This window comes from Archocentrus centrarchus, chromosome 22 (assembly GCF_007364275.1).
Source record: "Archocentrus centrarchus isolate MPI-CPG fArcCen1 chromosome 22, fArcCen1, whole genome shotgun sequence".
In the NCBI taxonomy this organism is placed as follows: domain Eukaryota; kingdom Metazoa; phylum Chordata; class Actinopteri; order Cichliformes; family Cichlidae; genus Archocentrus; species Archocentrus centrarchus.
In genome coordinates, this window is record NC_044367.1 from 28,982,101 (window position 1) to 28,998,080 (window position 15,980).

At 43.9% G+C, this 15,980-nt stretch overlaps 1 protein-coding gene and 1 long non-coding RNA gene across 2 annotated transcripts in view; one reads left to right on the forward strand and one right to left on the reverse strand.

Annotated features, from left to right (window-relative positions):
* Window positions 1–15,980, forward strand: part of LOC115772842 (AT-rich interactive domain-containing protein 1B-like) — a 166,651-nt gene that overhangs the window by 115,060 nt on the left and 35,611 nt on the right. Inside the window, exon 6 of the mRNA XM_030719254.1 lies at window positions 11,774–11,860. Coding sequence (XP_030575114.1) covers window positions 11,774–11,860 — 87 coding nt within the window. The remainder of the gene's footprint in view (window positions 1–11,773; window positions 11,861–15,980) is intronic.
* LOC115772843 (uncharacterized) lies at window positions 11,667–12,840 on the reverse strand. Its single transcript, XR_004019053.1, has 3 exons — window positions 12,732–12,840; window positions 12,242–12,509; window positions 11,667–11,961 (listed from the first exon to the last, which is right to left on the reverse strand). It is a non-coding gene; the product is annotated as an uncharacterized LOC115772843 (long non-coding RNA).

Sequence of the window (15,980 nt, forward strand, 5' to 3'; positions counted from 1 at the left end):
TTTCCCTTCCTCTCCGAGTCTTAATGAATTGAGACTGACTGGTAGTGGAGGACCTCCCATCTGATTTGCAGCCTTATCTGAGATATGGCAGGCTAAACAAGGCACCAACAGGATTATCAGACAATGCACGGTGTGCCTGTCTGTCTCCTGAGGCCATAGCAGAGCACATAACCATTTAGATAAACACTGAGCACTATGAACGAGTGTGGATTTGATTTGCCTCGAACAGGCGTGTGAATGTGTGTGCGGCCTTCCTGTCATTCTGCCTCCTCTCCTCACAGCTGAGTGGCTGACCGGCACATCAGCGTGTCTCAGACCTGTCAGTCACTCTGACGAGGCGGGGCAAAATGTCTTGAGCGAGAGCCTACCACCACCACCTCCTCCTCCTCCTGCTGTTCTCCTCGCAGCCGCTTAGCGGAGTGATTGACGCTAATGAAAAACTGGGACAGTGGTTTTTCAGGCGCGCGTGCCAAGAATCATGACGAGAATCCGGAATGAAGCAGCAAAGATGGGAAGCGAAACCGATCGCTGGGACATGATTAATAAGAAAATATTCAAAAATATTCCCTGTGCCAAATAAATGGCGATAAAGCGTGGAGCAGTGAGTAACATCTGGCATGTTTTAGAGGCTGTACTACAATCAGTTTGGATTAAATCAAGGAGCAGCCAGCCTAAGACAGACACAGGAGAACTAATGTGTTTAGCACACATCTGATTACTAGCACTGGGTTTTCTAACACTTCATCACAAGTTAGGACATTTTAGTTCATGTTGGAGCGATGAGCGCAGAGCCCTGGAGCTGAGAATTGAATCTCATGTTGCTTCTGTGGCATCAGATCATCTTCTTTATTATTCAAAGTAGTGCCCTTTAAAAAACCCAACAAAACACAAACATTAATAAATGGTTTAATTAGTGTGAAAACCCTGTCTGCAGCAGTCTCGGCTCCACTCAAGGAGTCAAAACACAACATGACTTGTTGCTCTGGTGCATTCAGGCCCATTAAGGCAACTGTCAGTGAAACTTAGAAACCCAGTGCCTCAGCTGATGTCAGTGTCTGGTTGTAGGTAGCTTGAAGTGTTTTTATCCTATTAAATTCATCACAGCTGTGCTGCAAATGTCAGCACATTGTGTCATATGGTTAGTTTGGCATATTCTGCATATAGTGGTAGTAGTGGTAGTAGTATATATAAGATGCATGTAGATGCCCCGACATCACCTCAAACTGAGCATTTGAACTGGATGTGATGAAGGAGGGGTGGATCTGACCAAAAAACGCTGCACACTCCTCCTTTTGATTCTAGTGGACAAAATCAAACAAAATCAAGCTCAGCTATAGTACCTGCAGACCAGCTGATGGTCAGCTGATACAGCCAACTGGTAAATCTCACGCATGGCACGCTACTTAAGCTGGTTTAGCATCACCACGGTTGCTCTCTGAAGGGCAGTTAGCAGCTCATCTCCACTGCAGCTCCTCCTTTCATGCTGGATGTGTGGACATTGCCTGCTCTGTTCTGCTGCGGGTGAGGTCCCAGAACAGAGCCATGGATGGACAGATGTTGATTATAATGGTCCTGACTGAAATAAGCTATATGTTCCTTTCAGTAAGAAACGAGCCGAAGGGTCGTCATCCCACAGACTTCCAAACAGCTGGACTTCTGCTGTCGCCACCTGCTGGCTGTTAGAAAAATACAGGTCTAGGAGACCTCATTGGAAGTGTGTGTGTGCATATATATATATATTAGGGGTGGGACTTTAACGCGTTAATTTTGATTAATTAATTACGGGGAAATTAATGCGTTAAAATTTTTAACGCATTTTAATCGCGCTTTGCACCGTGGAACATTTCTCAGTGCGCGAGTTCCCGGCATACAGATTATATCGACGCACAATGTCCAAATTAGGGGCCGCATCCTGCGAAGGACCCGGCCCACGTCTTTCGCAGCCCACGAACACCACAAAGGCCGGAAGTGAGCGGCTATCCTTCATATCAGCTGCCGTCACCTCTGCGTAGCTCATGTCGCCTAGCAACGTGAGTGTGAAGTACAGCTGTGTAAAAGCAGCTGTTAAACGGAGAACGAACTTTTTCTCCTTTTTATGGTTTAATTTTAAGTCTTTAATTCAAAATAAGCTGTTAAAACAAGCAACACATTTCAACATCAAGGAATACAGCTGAGCGAATGATTAATTTCCAACTATATTAAGTGAGACATTAATGTTGAATAAAACTATCCAGTTATGATGCTTAACTTTAATTTCAAGAGTTTGCTTATCACAGGAGCACTTCCACCCTTCGTTGGTCTGTGTAGCAGACTGGTGGGAAAATAAACAAAATTTTGAAGTTTAAGCTTATGTATATTGATTCATTCATCAACTAAACTTAAATTAATATTTCTCATGTCAAATATTGAAATGCGATTAAAATGCGATTAATTTCGATTAATTAAATACAAAGCTTGTAATTAATTCGATTAATTTTTTTAATCGAGTCCCACCCCTAATATATATATATATATATATATATATATATATATATATATATATATATATATAACGTAATGTGTGTGTATGTGTGCATATGATTGTGGGCCCTGTGTTTGTCACCTGTCGGCTGATGTGGCGCGTCACATGGATGAACACACACGTTACCCTTGACGGTGGTCAGTGGAGAGCAACTTCATTATGTCATCCTTTCAGCTGTCAAACACATTCACACACACACCAACAAAATAACACAGACATGAGCACACACAGCTGCACATAGGAACACGAATACCTATAAAAACTTGATTTCATGGTTTGACTTTACATATATTGTTGTACACATAAATCACTGCTGTGTATATGCTTGCTTGGATGACTGACAATGTTATCTACGCGTGCGCGCGTGTGTGTGCGTGTGTGTGCGTGTGTGTGTGTGTGTGAGAGAGAGAGAGAGGCAGAGAGAGAAAATAAGAGTCAGAGTAAAAAAGAAGAGGAGACTGACAGATTGCCAGCCTATCATACACCCGTACACCTGCACAAATCTATCTTGTCGAAGCTCCGCAGCACGCCTGTGATTCCCTCGTCTCCTCACTTCTCCTGTTCCTTGTCCTCTCTCACCCTCTCCCTCTCTCCATGAAGCAAATCCAATACACTGTAACATTATCCGGGCCTCGCCTTGCTATTTGGATTCTCTCCCGGAGCCAAAAAGGCACACACAGGGATAAATTGATTTTCCTGTTGCGCTAGATTTGTGACAGTCGAGCAGAAATCACATTGCTCAACCGCCAACCTCCACCTCCTCTTCCTCTACCTTGTATGCACACACACACAAAAGCAGAATCTCAAACACACACACATCTCCTTCCTCCCAGTGTCTCAGAAGCAATTCAGAGCATCCTCAGAATATTTTTCTCCCTATATGAGACTTTGGGGACGAGGCGGGCAGACATTTTCTCTCATCCAGATGGATGGTATGGCGGAATGGGAACGCCACTGTTAAAGCTTCCAAAGCTGACTCTTAGCTGCGAGAAGGAGAGCTAAGTTCATCCAGTAAAAGATCAGAGTCCCTAAAAACATTCACAAAATAGTCTCTATGTTCATAAAAGCTCAGCAGCCTCAGAATCCATCAGGAATGCTGCATCGTTTATCTACATGCTCTAAAAACTGGATATTTCTAGATGAGGGGAGCACAGTGGTTGCTTGTTGGGTTGAGTGCATGCACAGGCTGCTGTGACAGGCTGTCTGCAGGTTGACAGCCTGTCAGAATGGCGTCACTTCCTGTCAGACTGAGGCTGACTGTCACTTTTTCCCCCAAATGAGCTGAAGACATGTTTATGACCAGACTGCACCTATTGCATGAACCTTCACACAAACACAGCACAGGAACCTGGTCGTCATCAGCTCAGACTGCTTTTTGCTTTCCCTTTGGATGCAGCCAGTAAGTGAAGACAAACTCCTCAATACATTTCTTCAAAGACAAATTTACTCCAGAAAGATATTTAGCTTTAGTGGCTCTCTTTGGAGCTAATTGGACGTTAAATCAGAAAGCAGGCTAATGTTCCAAAATCATGTCTGCACCATCCCGATGCCAAAAAGGTGTGTGAAGGACGGTGTGTAAGCTGTAAATAATCTTTTATTCACAATAAAACATAGAAAGCTTATCAAATGTTTAAACTCAGGAAATGAAGGATTTTTAAGAAAAGTCTGAGCTCACGTTGGATTTGTTTCTAAAGTGGTCACAGGTCTGTTTAATGCAGTGCTGCCTGCAGATCACAGGAATCCAGTATTGAGTTAAGATGAGATCAGGTTTATTTGTCACAGTTATACATGCACAGTGAAGAATTTCTGGTCTTGTCTCTTGCGCACAGAGATTTCTCCCAGTTCTCTGAAGCTTTGATGGCATCAGGTACTGCAGATAATGAGATGGTTCTGGCATGCACTTTTTGCAGATTGGTGAACCTCTGCCCATCTTTACTTGTGAGAAGCTCTGCCTCTGTAAGATGGTCTTTTTATATCCGATCTAATTAGCTGCAAAATGTTCCTCCAGCTGTTCTCCAGAGTACCCCTTCCTTCTTCAGCATTTTGCTGTCCCACCCTTTTCAGACGTGTTAAATTAAATTCAAAATGAGCTCATATTTTTCTTAAAATGGGACATTTTCTCATATTAAACATTTGACATGTTTTCTATGTTCTTGTGTAAATTAAATTTGAGTTTGAGGTTGATTTGGTTTTTATTTGCATTTTAAACAGTTTTTCAGGGATGTAAGAAGAATCTTTCAGGACACACAGAATTATCTGATATCTGGCTGATAAGAGATGAGCACACAAGTTTATCATTCCTTCCCCAGACTCTGTCCTTGAGGCCTCCACAGATTCAAACCAAACAATGTCAAACAGAAGACTGTCGGGTCACCGTGCTGCAGAAAATGCTCCAGCAGGCCTGACCCTCTGAATCCTCCACAAAATAGCAAAACCTCACTCAAAGGAGAGGGTCTACTCCAATAAATCCCTCACAGTAACTTTGAAGGTCTTGTATTCTGCAGCGAATGTGTTTCTCTAATCGTTCATTCAGGTCTCTGATAAACTTTGGATGAATCTTTCATGCTGCTAAAATAGAAGGTGATGGTGTGTTATTAAAGCTTTGTTTTGTTAGGATAATCGACCACTTCAGCCACTTAGAACATGACTTATTTCCCCAACTGATGCACAAAAAACACACTGAGGCTGTGCGTGTGTATGTGCGTGTGCGTGCGTGCGTGCATGTGTGCATGCATGACTGCCTTTGAAGGCCAAACTGTAATATTTTTCCAGATTGTGCAGCTACTAATTGACACAGAGCACATCCACACTTCTGCACGGCCCAGCTCGCTCTGTCTGCTGCACGAGATCACTGATACTCTTTCTGTTTCCACCAAGGTCCTCTGAGGTCCCGCTAACAGTGTCTGCCTCCCCCTCCTCACTCCTCTTCTCCCTCTTCCATCTCTCTTCACCCCTCCAGTTTTTATTTTCCTCTAATAAGGTGATTGCAGCTTGCGGGCGAGCGCTCAGGAGAGTTTAAGCTGTTTATCTGCGCTTCGCTTCAAGAGCTTCCGGGGCCTAGAAAAGGACAGAGAGGTCAGGGCGAGGGGAGGAGAGAGGGAAGGGGCGATAGACAGAGGGAAGGCCAGACCTGTCCAGTATATTACCTACAGGCTCCTTTCATATATGAAATTCCTGAAAACTGCTTCATATCCACTTGTGCCTTTGTATCATAACACGACCTCGCCTGTGGTTTGCATTCAGTTTTATTTAAAAAATATTTAATTATGGAAATGACCACAGAAAGGAAAACATGCAATGCTTGTTCTTTATTTTTTTCTTCTGGGATCAGAGGTCAAGCACTGATGCCCTGAAGGTACCACAGTGATTACTGATTACGGTGGTTGTGCCAGTAAATGACGTCCCCAAAAACCATCATTTTCAAGCTGTTTCAGACCAGAACCAACTCTACAGGGATGTTCAGCCATAACTTTTTCCTCTGCTTGTGGTGAAAGTTATTAGGAGAAAGCAGTGTTAGGGGGTGGGGGTGAGTTTCTGTGTGAGTGTGTTTTGCTGGGCAAGTTTTCCAGTCACACCACTCCCTGAGAGGCTGCGTGGTGGGAACACTGCCGCTGGCTGTCCCTGTCCCTCTCTCTTTCGCTCGTTATTTTCATCGTGCTCGCTTTCTCTTATGTTCCATCTTGTGTCTCACATTCCCTCGTCCCCACCCTTTCCTCCCCATCTCTGTTTGTCTCTGCTTTCTTTGCTCAGAGCGCTGCTGTGGTACAGGACTCCCACCGAGGAACAAGGCTGAATTTTCCATCCATATTTCTGCCTCAGTTCCTCCCTCTTATTTCTCCACATCTCTTCTCCAGCTCTTGTTCTCTGAATTTGTGCTTTTATTCTTCTTCACCCATAACACTCTTCAGTCCGCTCCATCACCACCATCTATCCAACTATTTCCCCATTCCCACATTCCTCTGTCTCTTCTCTTCCTGAAGGCTGCTCGTGTTTGCAGTGAAACAGCTAAATGCCCTCCCTGCAAGCATCATATTCACAAAGCACCACGTCGGCCAAAACGGGAAAAAAAAATAGCACCTGCTTGCTGCGTTAGCCATTTAGAGAAATCCCATTCTAACTCTGTCTGACTGGAAACCCTAACCGGAGCACAGTGTGCAATTATTTTCCCTCCCCAACACCTATTTTCTTGCTTTCTCACTCACTCCTCCGCTCTCTCTCCCTCGCATCCCGCTCCCTATTTTTTAGCTTAAGCTGCACTTTTGCTTTACTTACAGTTGCTACTCAGCGTTGGAAGTAATGAGGATCTTGGGAGAGGGCTTGTTTTGCGAGCCACTGCAGGCCTGCGTTCGTCCCCTACAGGGAGTGTTAACTGGCATTAGCCCCCGGCTTGGAGAGGCATTGACTTGCACCCATTGAGATCTAAACCACCATTATTGGAGCCCGCTGTTTATCTGCCTCTTTCCCCTAAAGACATGGCAAATAGGGGATATTACCTGTGTGTGCGTGTTTGTGGAGCAGTGCAGGTGTGTGCATTCATAGCCTAAGGGTTGTATTAAGAGATGGTGCTGAAGCAGCCCTTTCTCTATATTCTATGTCAGTCTATTAGTGCTCAACACAGTTACCTCACTTTAGCAAAAATAGCCCTCACTGCTCCGGGGGCTCTGTATTTGTGAGAAACAGTTAGGATGTGTTGTGCGTAAATGTGTGTGCATGCTTGGCAAAATGCATCTGTGTGTATACATGCACCAACCAGCCATGAGATCAAATCCAGCAGCAGCGAATAACAGGGATCATCTCAGTGCAGCTCAGTGAGTGCTGCTGTTCACTGGGACACGTGTCCCCCACCTAAACATTGTAGCAGACCAACCAACACCGTGCCCAGTTGGAGACAGGCAAGAAGCCCAAACTTTTGAAAGGTCAGAGCTCCTACCTACAGGTCAGAGCTCCTACGTACAGGTCAGAGCCCCTACCTACAGGTCAGAGCTCCTACCTACAGGTCAGAGCCCCTACCTACAGGTCAGAGCTCCTACCTACAGGTCAGAGCCCCTACCTACAGCTCAGAGCCCCTACCTACAGGTCAGAGCTCCTACCTACAGGTCAGAGCCCCTTCCTACAGGTCAGAGCTCCTACCTACAGGTCAGAGCTCCTACCTACAGGTCAGAGCTCCTTCCTACAGGTCAGAGCCCCTTCCTACAGGTCAGAGCCCCTTCCTACAGGTCAGAGCTCCTTCCTACAGGTCAGAGCTCCTACCTACAGGTCAGAGCCCCTACCTACAGGTCAGAGCTCCTACAGGTCCTTGTTGCAATAATAGAAGGTTGGTTTTAATGTTGCAGCTGATGCGTGCAGGCATGCACACACATCTGCTAATGCACTGGCTCTTTCATTAAATCTCAGATTGACGTTTCTTCATCAAACACACAACACACACACACACACAACACACACACAGAAATACTCTAGCTTAATATTTCCAGGGCCCTGAAAACACAAACAGAAATATGGCCACGAGTGCTCTACCTCGCTTTGAACTTCACCAGCGTTTGCGTTTGAAACCCATGATGAAAAAAGGCGTCAAAGACCACACTCCCTCTCCTTCAAAGGAGACTCAGGTTGCCTCGACAGTCCTCATGGGGAGAAATTTAAAACATGTATTGGGTTTTAGTGAGGAGCATTATCGCCAAAAACGCAATGAACTCCCATTACTTTTGGCTCTGCTGCCTTATATCATGAGGAGAGAGTCAAAAATGTTTGCTAAGTGGCTTTTTACAAAAAGAAAATTACAGTTTATTTGACTTTTTCCGCAGTGTTCCAAAGAGCATCGCCCGTCTTAGATTTCTCCCATGCTCTCCTGGTTTTCCTGCGGCAGGTCCTGTCTTTGCTCTGTCGACACAGTCAAATCTTTAAAGCCCAGAGGGTCAGCGTTAAGGACAAACATTTGTACAGGTGCATTCAGATCTCTTATGAATGAGTCACGTTTGAAGGCAGAAATCAAAAGATTTTTTTTAGAAGAATGATATCGAGTCTAAAAGCATAATTTAAGGACAGCGAATTAAAAATAAAAGCATCATACATCTTTGATGCTCTGAACCTGCTGCCACCTTTCTAAAGTGAATATGTATGGATTTGACAGTCAAGGCAGAGTGGGTGAAAATGCAGGATGACAGCAGAGCAATAAGATATTACTGCACCGCTGATTGTAGTGTCACCGAGGAGAGCGCTGCATATAAGAGACAGAGAAAAAGAGGAATATCCAAACAAAGCACATGCAGATGAACACATGAATACTTTAAAGGGACAAAAATGTGCACACAGATACAAGAATAATGATCAATATTTAAACACATTCTGTTCCTCTTTAAAACACTCAAACTCACATAAAAACATTTAAACAAAGATGGAAATGCTTCAAATCTCACATTCGTTTATTAAAGAGAGAAAGGCACATTTTTAAAACACACACGCATGCATAGCAGTAAGAGAAGAAGAAGTCAATCACTCCCGTTTCATTTGTTTTCCATTTTCATTCCGAGCTGGGGAAGACTGTTTATTCCGTGGACATGGAAAGGTATATTTTGAGCTCCCGCTGACATTTAGCTCTCTCTCGCCTCTCTCGCAGCACATGGAGAAGAACTGCACGCGTCAAAGATTGAGCATATGAATTATTAATGGTGTGGATTAAAAGTGCCAGGACTCACCGAGGAGCCGTTTGTTTTATTTGGACGTAATTATTTAATGGCACCTTGTAAAAATGATGGTGAGGAGGGGAGAGAAGAGAGTCGAGGCAGGAACGAGGAAAAATGTGGAGGAGAGAGAAGCTTTGTGTTGGACATTAATTGGTCGTGAAATAATTATAAAGTTTAGTCTTTGAGGCCTTGTTGTGCTCAACTATAATACAGCTTCTGCTCATCTGTTAGTACTTCCTTTACTTAGTAATGCTTTCTGTTTCCTTCTTCACCCTCTTTTCTGTCTGCCTCACACACACAAATACACACATTTGTCTTTGCATTAATTCATCTGTGGTGACAGTTTACATGAGTATGTGCAGAGAGTAGTGGAGCATGCAGGGCAGTGTTTCCTATTTCTACCTTCATAGTGGCACACACACACACACACAAACACACAGACACACAGAGTACAGGCTGCTGCCACCACCACTCTGCCATCCAAACAAACAGAGGCTGACAGCAAAGCTGGTGGCTGGCATGCATCCTTACACACACACACACACACACACACACACAGAGGCCAGCCTCCATTGGAGGGTCGACTCCTGTAGTTTAAGGGTTCACTAAACTCCTGGTCGAATAGCTCATCCTCACTACACACCCATCTAAGCCTGTGGCAGTAAGTGACCCTTTACATTACTAACATACACAGCAGACTGTGACACATGCAGATTGAGCGTCCTCTCCACACATGCATTACTACTGCCTACGTTATGCTTCTCTATATGTGCTACCTCTGTTTCAGCCACTGTGTCACTGCTGCAAGGCCTTTTCCTCACAGTGTAACTCACCCTGAGATGATAGTTGTTGTGAGCTGTTGCTGTATGAATAAATCATTTACAGGTGCAGTTCTTATGATAACACTTTCTATAGACTGACTATTAAAAGCGTCCTGATTCTGTGTTATTGCACTGATTCTGCACATAATGACTTCTTTAGTTGTGAATGGGGGGAGTTCTACCCTGATTTTTCTCTCTTCTTTCACTGTCGGCACATTAAAGCATGCAGCTGGTGTTTTAACGTTGTCTCGGATTGCTTCAACATTCGCTGTGCAACTTTTCCCTCTCTCTTGTGCAACGCGGTGACAGACGAGCTAATCGAATATTCCCCCTTTGAAGCAGCGCCACCGGATCTGTTCATGTGTGAGGCGGGGGGGGGGGGTGTGTGTGTGTGCGTGTGAACATTTTAGTGCATACCCGATGTGCCTTTGTGTACTCAGGTGTGCTTCTTTGTGCACTTGAGTCTGTTTATTTACACTTGTTTGTGGAAGTATTTCTGTGCATGTTATATGTGTCAGTGTGTGTGTGAGTATGTGTGAGTGTGTCTTTGTGTGTGTAGGCGGGGGGTGGATGGAAATGTTGTTTATGTATTTTTATGCAAAGCAATTATGTTGACTTAATTGGGTTTGTTTATGTGGAGAGTGTGTCACCTCCAGTCATGTATTACTGCAGCTGTGGACAGACATATAACACACACTCTCACACACACACTTCTGGAGACAGCCCTTTTTCTACAGAGTGATTGAATAATGGGAAGTGTTTCCTCTATAATAAGGGATTTATATTCAATCAGAGTTTTCAGGAGTAGCAACAAAATAGTTCGTACTTCATAATGTGTCATCCTGAGGAAACAATAGCATGTATTCCTACTGAGATGGGTCAAACCATACACTGTAATCATAAAACATACAGTCATCACAGAACATGTGTTTCCATCATGATTGCACTTGCTGTGTGTCACTTGCTGCGCATCATATTCAAGATCCTGAAGCAGTGAATTTCCCTCGCCTTTCCCTGCCATCGTCATCTCCAGCCTGAAATCAAAGATAAGATGGTAATTTGCCATCTCTCTCCTTCCTCCAGGCCAAATCAATCCACCGTAGTTTCTGTCTGCCATTGTCCTAATCAGACCCTCAACTCACTATCGGATTTCAATGGAGCAGGCGCAGCCCAAAGACCTGCACGGCCACCTAATCGATGATCCTTGAATAGCTCTGGTTTTCTATAGGGGATCGCTCCGGCTTTAATGCTTACACAAGGAAGTGGCACGGGGTCCGATGACTTGATGTGTCTCCTAGAAGTGCATTTGTCATTTAGCTGATAGTAAATCACAAACAGCTTCATGTGTAGTAATTGTGCTGAGCCTGCTGTGTGTCTGCAAAGGCTAAATTTGGCATCAGACCCTCTGACCCAATCAATCCGTCCTCAAGAAGCAAAGCCAAGGCACTCGCAGTCAAAAAATGACCTTCAGCTTAATTTGCACCTCTTATTGTTCTTTCTTCTGTCAATCAAACCCTTTGAACCACATAACTTTGTGCAGCTGAAAGAAATGCAGAGAAAGACAAAAGTGGTCCTTCAGGCTTAATTGTTGCATCACTTTTCCAGCAAAGCAGATGGAGAACAAACATGAATCAGTGGAATTTACTTCATTTTCTTTTAATGCAAAAGCTTTAAATAACAGGGTTGTACTGTGTAAAAGATGTCACACAGATGCCTGAATCTTCTGCCCTGCTTGTGTTGCTCTGCAGGTTCAGCCATGGCCCCACAGAACTCTGGGAACGGACCTGATGGAGCTCACCCACCAATCACACGCTCACCTATGGCTCAGGACAGAGGTACGTCTGTGTGTGCTACCCCAGTGAGTGAGTGCCAACCAGGGGCACAACTACCCAGGGGGTGTTTTTGCAGTAGCCTGGAGGTGTGAGGAAAGCTGGAGCTCAATTAAGTTAAAGAACTGAAGCAACCTTAAGAGGATTAAAGATAAAAGCTTTTTAAACGTCATGATTATTGTTAGAAACAGAAAACATTCTGGTAACAGTGGAAACTGTTAGGTAATAATATACCAGCTGAAATATCTTGTTAACCTGCTGGATGAGCATGTAGAAGTGATAAATGGTTATATGAATGTAATCACTAAGAGTAAATGGTAAGCTGGTCCAGAAATGGTTAAAATGCTAATGGAGAGATTGTTGAAAAACACTGAAAGTAATGGATACATGTTAAGAGATATGCAGATCAAATCCAGCATGACATTCTGACCCGTCACAGCGTGGACTCCAGGTGTGCAGGTATCTGCACCAAGATGTTAGCAGCAGATCCGTGGGGCCTCCATGGATCGGACTTGTTTGTCCAGCACATCCCACAGATGCCCCACTCGATTGAGATCTGGGAAATTTGGATGCCGAGTCAACACCTCAGACTTGTTGTTGTGCTCCTCAAACCGTTCTTGAGCCGTTCCTGTTTGTGTCAGGGAGCATCATCCTGCTGAAAGAGCCATACATTTGTTTTAGCCAATGGCAAGCAGTGTTTAAGCATACAAAGAACAGAGGAATCCTGCCCTGATGAGATCTTTCATACATTAGTGACATTCACTGTCTAGCACACTTGTTCTCCATACCCTGCAGTGTCTGTACAGTACATAAATGTATCCCATAAAAGAATCCACGTTGTGCATCACGCTCAGATGAGAAGAGGCTGTGCACTTACAAAGTTGAAGATGAAGTAATTTCCTTCTTTACATTAAATTCCAGCGAATGGCGCAGGATTAGAAACCATAACAAAAACAGTGAGTCCAATAAAAGATTTTCTCAGGAAATATGAAGACTTAGCACAAAGATGTAAACAAGTAATCTGACTGAACTGCAAAGAAATACAGAAGACATCAGCCAGAAAGCATAGGTACTGAGAAGTGGTCTGTGGTCCCCACCTGCAGAACCACTCCGTTATTGTGTGTGTCTTGATAATTGCCAATAATTTCCACCTGTTGCCTATTCCATTAGCACAACAGCATGTGAAATTGATTGTCAGTGTTGCTTCCTAAGTGGACAGTTTGATTTCACAGAAGTTTGATTTACTTGGCGTTATATTGTGTTGTTTAAGTGTTCCCTTTATTTTTTTGAGCAGTGTATTTTAATTTTACATTTGTTTTCTACATATTAGAATTATGTTCTTTAAACATAAACCTTTAAATGCCTGTGTGTCAGTTAGCAACAATGAACTCATGCAAACAGGTTATGTGAGGAACCTGTTTGGTGTTATTAGGCTGCTTGTTTATTTCTATGTATATAAAACACATTACTTTTTACATTTATGTCAAGATCCTCCAATATTAGAGAGAACTTGGACACAGTGGGAAGGAAAAACCTCCTAACAGGAAGAAAGCTAAGCGGTAGCCGTCTGCTGTGACTGGTTTTAAGGTGAAGGGAAAGAGAAGGGGAGAGCACAGAGAGAGGACAGCAGCCAAACTAGAGAGGAGAAATGTTAATGACATGTAATCAAATCATGTAAATGCATCAGGAGTAGAAAGAGAAAAGAGGGGATTGGAAGTGCTCAGTGCATCATGGGAACCCCCCCAGCAGCCTATGCCTATAGCAGCATAACTAAGGGAGGGTTCAGGGTCACCTGATCCAGCCCTAACTATAAGCTTGATCATAAAGGAAAGTTTTAAGCCTAATCTTAAAAATAGAGAGGGTGTCTGTCTCCTGAATCCAAGCTGGGAGCTGGTTCCACAGAAGAGGGGCCTGAAAGCTGAAGGCTCTGCCTCCCATTCTACTCTTAAGTATCCTAGGAACCACAAGTAAGCCAGCAGTCTGAGAGTGAAGTGCTCTGTTGGGGTGATATGGTACTATGAGGTCTTTGAGATAAGATGGTGCCTGATTATTCAAGACCTTGTAGGTGAGGAGAAGAATTTTAAATTCTATTCTAGATTTAACAGGGAGCCAATGAAGAGAAGCCAATATGGGAGAAATCTGCTCTCTCTTTCTAGTCGCCATTAGATAATTATATTTAAGTTTTTTTATGTTCAGAATTTTTATGTATTGCTTTATATTATATGCAAATAAAACACATTATAAAAGTCCAAAATATATATTTTAAACCAAACATGTTCCTTCACTGACTTGAAACCTGAGTCTGTTTTAAATGAAGCTCATAAAATCGTTCGATTGGTTGATTGTTAATGTAGTTTAGACCACACGTGCACGCATGCACGGACACACACACACACACACACACACACACACACACACACACAGACAGAGCGTCATGTTTTATCTGTGGCCAACTTCATTGTTATGGGGAAATTGTGATTCTGTAAAAATGTCACAGTAAACATTCAGACAAGTTTGTCATTCAGATCAGAGTGTGTGTGTTTTTGATAGAGCCACTTCAGCTTTGGCCCCGACTCACTGCCAGAGGCTTGGAACTCAAATGCTAACCCACAGGCCGCATCTATTGTCCAAACTGGAAATTGTTTCCAGCAATTATGGCCACTTCTCAACTATTACTAAAAACAGCAGAATTGCTCATGTGGAAAAAAATCTGCATCCACTGCTGCGAAAACAAAAAAAGCACCAACCTGAAAGAGTGGGATGCAACCTTAATGGAATTACTGTGATGCTCCCTCTCTATCACCCACCAAAGAGCAGTTAACATCACAGAGAGACAGAGGGAGTGGATGGATGAAGACGAAGAGAGGGGGAGAGGCACTGTAAAAGGTTATTTCCCAACATGATGAAATCAAATCGGAGATTTAATGCTGCTCTCTAATGCCTGTAAACCTTGCGCTCCCCCCAGCCCAGTCCAGGAAAACACAGCAAGGTTAACAGGGTTGGCTGTTGTTTTTGCTGTTTTTCCTAGCTAGGATCACCCGCCCCCCCGTCCTCCTCTACATGCACGCCCCACTTTGCTCAAGTGGCTGCCTCCCTAAGAGCCTCTCTCCACTCTTCATTTCCATAAATCCGCTGAATGTCCCTTTTTTCCCCACTTTCTCTCGCGTGCGTCGCTGCTTGCCTGTTGTTGTCCGGCTGAGAGCTTCATTCACTTTGCCCGAAAGAGAAAAAGGTTTGTGTGTGTTGTGTGTTTATGTGTGAGTGTGGAGAGGGAACGAAGCAGAGAGACAGAAAAATCCTTGAATGTGTTATTTGCTTTTAGCACTGTCTGCACAATGTTCCTCTCCCCATCCATTTTCCAGGCAATTTAAAGTGCGGTATTACACACTGTATTTTTTCTCCTGCTCTCCCAGAATCCCCTTACCCTAATGGAAGCAAAACATTACAATAATGTCCTCGCTCCTTAAACCCAGCACTCGCAGCCTAAGCACTTTCAGGCCCCAATCGCTCTTTCCCTCTGTTACACTGTCTTTCCCTCCCACACACACTTTCTCTCTCTCTGCCTCTCTTTCTGTCTTGGCCTTCATCTCTTTGCTGCACGCTTTTATTGCTCTCTTCCTCTGTTATCTCCCCCCGCACACACAGACACAACTACATACATGTGTGTATGTGCACATAGGCATGTAGTGAATGCACACGGCATTTTCAAACTTTTATCTCCGTCCCTCTCCTCACATTTTCTCTTGCTCTCTTAGCAGAAACAAGGAATTATACAAGTGTCAACTTGCACTTTTCCAACTCTGTCGTCTCCCTAAAGCCCAAACTCACTAAAGAGTCGGCCTGCGCGCACTCATTCAACAAAGCGGATCGCTATCAAAGTTTACAGTCAAGTGGACCCAATCCATTTACACCCTAATCTGCAATCCCCCTACCACACACACATTTCCACACCCACACAACCTCTCTTTTCCCTGAATGGCCATCCAGCGACCTTTCCACATTCGTGGTGGATGGGGAGACCTTTCTGTGGATTTAAAAGAGCGAAGCCCAGGTGAGGATCTCTCCAAATGTCAATTTGAATGGTGCAGGCGAGTTTGGGCCTGAGAGGCTCTGACACATCTATTGA